Raw genomic sequence first — 3,511 nt, 5'->3', positions numbered from 1 at the left:
GGAGAGGTGGGTGGTGGGAGGTGGTGGTGGCGGCAGGTGGATGGTGGTCAGGTAGTTGTGGTGGTGGGTGGTTAGAGTGAGAAAGAGTGTAGAGATAGAGAGAGAATATATGTGTGTGTTTGCATATGTATAACTAATATATAAACAAAATTCTTTATTCATTATTTTTTATAATTGTTTATTTTATTAATTTACGTAAAATGACCAAAATACCCTTATGTGAGGTCCACTAGATCAGATTTAACCATAAAAAATAACTGAGTTAGAGTTAAAGTACATAACTTGCAATGGTTTTGCAAACATCAGGTACGTTTTTTGTAATTTTTGAAAATAAAGGACACAATTTGTAATATAGTATCAACATAAAGGACGATTTTTGTAATTTACACTTATATCAATAATTACATATAGTTATTTGTTTTCAAAGGTACTGAAAAAAAACATTTTCCACTTAGTGAAAAAAAAATTACATTTTCACCATCTTTTTTTACAAATGATAGACTAGAAACGCCATCCACGCTTTCACAAGATTTGATTAAATTGTATTATAGAGGGTACTGGTTGAATGCTTGTTGATAATTGAAGCAAGCATATCCTGAGGAAATGTGAGATGCCATTGGCATGGTTGAGTGGAGTACAGGCAAGGAAGCTTCAAAATTCAGTACTTGAATTACTTGTCTCATCGATGGGCGGAGTTCTGAACGAGGGTGCACACACCATAACCCAACAGTCATAAGACGCTTGATTTCTTCTTCTTCAAAATCTGACCCTAGATGTGGGTCAATTGCTTCAATAAGAGTATCAGTCATGTAGAGCTCCCATAACCATTCTATAAACTGCGTTAGCTTTTCTTGAGCTTTGTTGTTAATGAGTTTTTGACCACAAGCTATTTCCAACGCAACTACTCCGTAACTATGAACATCTGATTCTTTTGGTGTCTTGCCGGCGATTACACATTCAGAAACTATGCAATCTATGACGGTTGCATCCGACGTTATTGTTTCTAAGACTTTTTCACGATCAACCAGCTTAGCTAATCCAAAATCACCAAGCTTTGCATTGAAATTTGAATCCAACATTATATTACCCGATTTAACATCTCTATGCAAAACACATTGCTCCCACCCATCATGTAGATACCATAAAGCAGATGCCAAACCGTTTGCAATTTTGTACCTTGTGCCCCATGCCAACAAACTCTTCCCCTTGAAAAGATGTGAATCTAAACTTCCGTTCTCCATATAATTGTAAACAAGCAAGAGTTCGCCTTTCTCATGACACCAACCAATTAGTTGGACCAGGTTTTTATGTCTTAGTTGGCTAATGATCCTAACTTCCGATGCATACTCCTCGATCCCTTGTTCGTAACTCTTTGACACCCTTTTGACTGCAATGTATTTGTTTGTATCTTTCAAAAAACCCTTGTAAACACGACCAAAATCTCCGTCCCCTAGCTTATTGTTCTCAGAAAAGTCACTTGTCGATTGAACTAATTCGAGGTAAGAGAATTGTTTAGGCCCGAGTCCCCTTTCAAATTCATTGTTCATCTCGACACTAAATGTAATTTCTTTTGATACAATCACCCTGCTCTTCTTCTTCATCCAGAAAACAAATGCAAGCACCACAAGAAAACTAATCATTACCGTGAATCCAACAATTGAACTCATCTTGCTGAGTTTCCCCTTCACTCTATTAGGGCTCGGGACTGGTGGCCACTCCTTGTTTTTATCAACGAGTAAATCCGAACTTTCAAAGCTCCAAGATCTCACGGTATATCTCTGGAACATAACTCCGAAAGGTGCTGAAAACCCGAAATTAACCCATTCAGGCAACTCCTTCTTTAGGTCTACCTTGTGAACAAGTCCCTCTTGAGGCACCACTGTACTGTTTTTAAAACCAGCGATAGAAACTGTCAAATCTTTCATAACCGAATCATAGGTTATCCAAGCTTGACAAACTCCACTGCCAGTTACATTGCTGAACCAGTTTTGAGACTTAGCAGAGGAAACAGAATGAACGTTGATACCCACATGATCATCCATGGTATCGAACTCCACCGCAACAAATGGGCTGTTTTCGAAATCTGGTCTGGTATTGAATGGAAGCCCCATGTAGCCACCTTGGGTAACTGAAGAACTCTGAGCAAGAAAGAATGTAAGGCCATCACCATAAGAATTGCTCCCGTTTGTTAGAATCACAAAGGTGAAACTGGTAGAGAAGCTTGCTAGCTCCTGAGTTCTTCTGTCCCAAAGATGAAGTGATCTAAAGTATGTGGCTTGTCCGTTTGTGGTTAACTGGATTCCACCGTTAGAAATATTAGCTCCCATACCTTCCATTACTATGTCCCGATTCTGATGTCGTGGATTGATATTTGTCAAATTGAAGGTAATTGAGAAAGCCAAAGGAACGGAGAGAAGAAGTAAGTAAGTGATCAAATGGAACATCGAGAACACCATTATTCTTGAAAATTAAATTCTCGGAAAGAAGTAAGTAATTACGATTTCGTTGTCCAATTAAATCTTTCATGGGTTTGCTTTTCTTGTTTCAAACAGATCGAATCTGGGCCGGCCAAATATCTTTACCAAGTCATGAAAGTGTTCTTAAATGACTAGTAAATTACTATTTTGCCCCATGTGCTTTAACCAGTTTAATCATTTTAACCAATACAGTCCAAAAAGCAATCTATTAACATATCAGACGCAAGACGCAGAGTTTGCATTTTATAACGGTTTTGCCCCTAAGGGGAGTGGGGGTGGCCACTAATGATAGAACTCCATCACTCATAAGTACCCAATCAAGTTCCGCCATGTCATCAACCATTTTTTCCATCACTCACAATACCCACAATAAACCCTCACACCCCCTCACATGTTCAATCACTAAAATCCCATAACGCGTTGAAAACATCAGTGACTCTTGCCATAACGCGTTGAAAACATCAGTGACTCTTGCCATAACGCGTTGAAAACATCAGTGGTGGTGGGGAGTTTGAATTCATCACCCGTTGTAAGGGTCCATCACGGAGAAAACAATCTCCACTCCCAGTCCCCTAACACTAACTTTGTTACTTTTTTGCAGTTAAGTGTAACATTAATTAGTTCATTATATACCTTAGGTGTTGTTTTTGATAATTACAAAGTTTTTTAATATTTAAGAGATTAGTAATGCAATTACTTAACTTTTTTTTATTATTTCCTTATTTTCACGATTATTGTTTAACAAAATACGTTTTAAATATACAAATAAATATGTATTTTCATTAACCTTTTATTTTTATAAAAGTCGTTTTATAAAAAATAATTTGTTATTTTACATTTTGTTTAAACCATCTATCGTTCTTAAAATTGTTTCTTTTTAAACCATTTGTTTTTTTCAAATCGTTCTTTTTAAAGTCGTTTGTATTTTGAAGTTTTTTTAAATACTTCGTTTTATACCATTTTATTAAATCATTTATTTTTTAAACACTTATAAAGTACTCACTTTTTAGGTCGTTCATTATTTAAATTTTACA

At 36.4% G+C, this 3,511-nt stretch overlaps 1 protein-coding gene across 1 annotated transcript; it reads right to left on the bottom strand.

Moving 5' to 3' along the window:
* Positions 1-545: 545 nt before the first annotated feature.
* On the bottom strand, positions 546-2,456 carry LOC110925471 (L-type lectin-domain containing receptor kinase IX.1). Its single transcript, XM_022169422.1, has one exon. The coding sequence runs from the start codon at positions 2,454-2,456 to the stop codon at positions 546-548; it is 1,911 nt and encodes a 636-aa protein (XP_022025114.1).
* Positions 2,457-3,511: the final 1,055 nt, after the last annotated feature.

The sequence above is a fragment of the Helianthus annuus genome, chromosome 9 (genome assembly GCF_002127325.2).
Source record: "Helianthus annuus cultivar XRQ/B chromosome 9, HanXRQr2.0-SUNRISE, whole genome shotgun sequence".
Lineage (NCBI taxonomy): Eukaryota > Viridiplantae > Streptophyta > Magnoliopsida > Asterales > Asteraceae > Helianthus > Helianthus annuus.
This window is presented reverse-complemented; position numbering and strand designations above follow the sequence as displayed.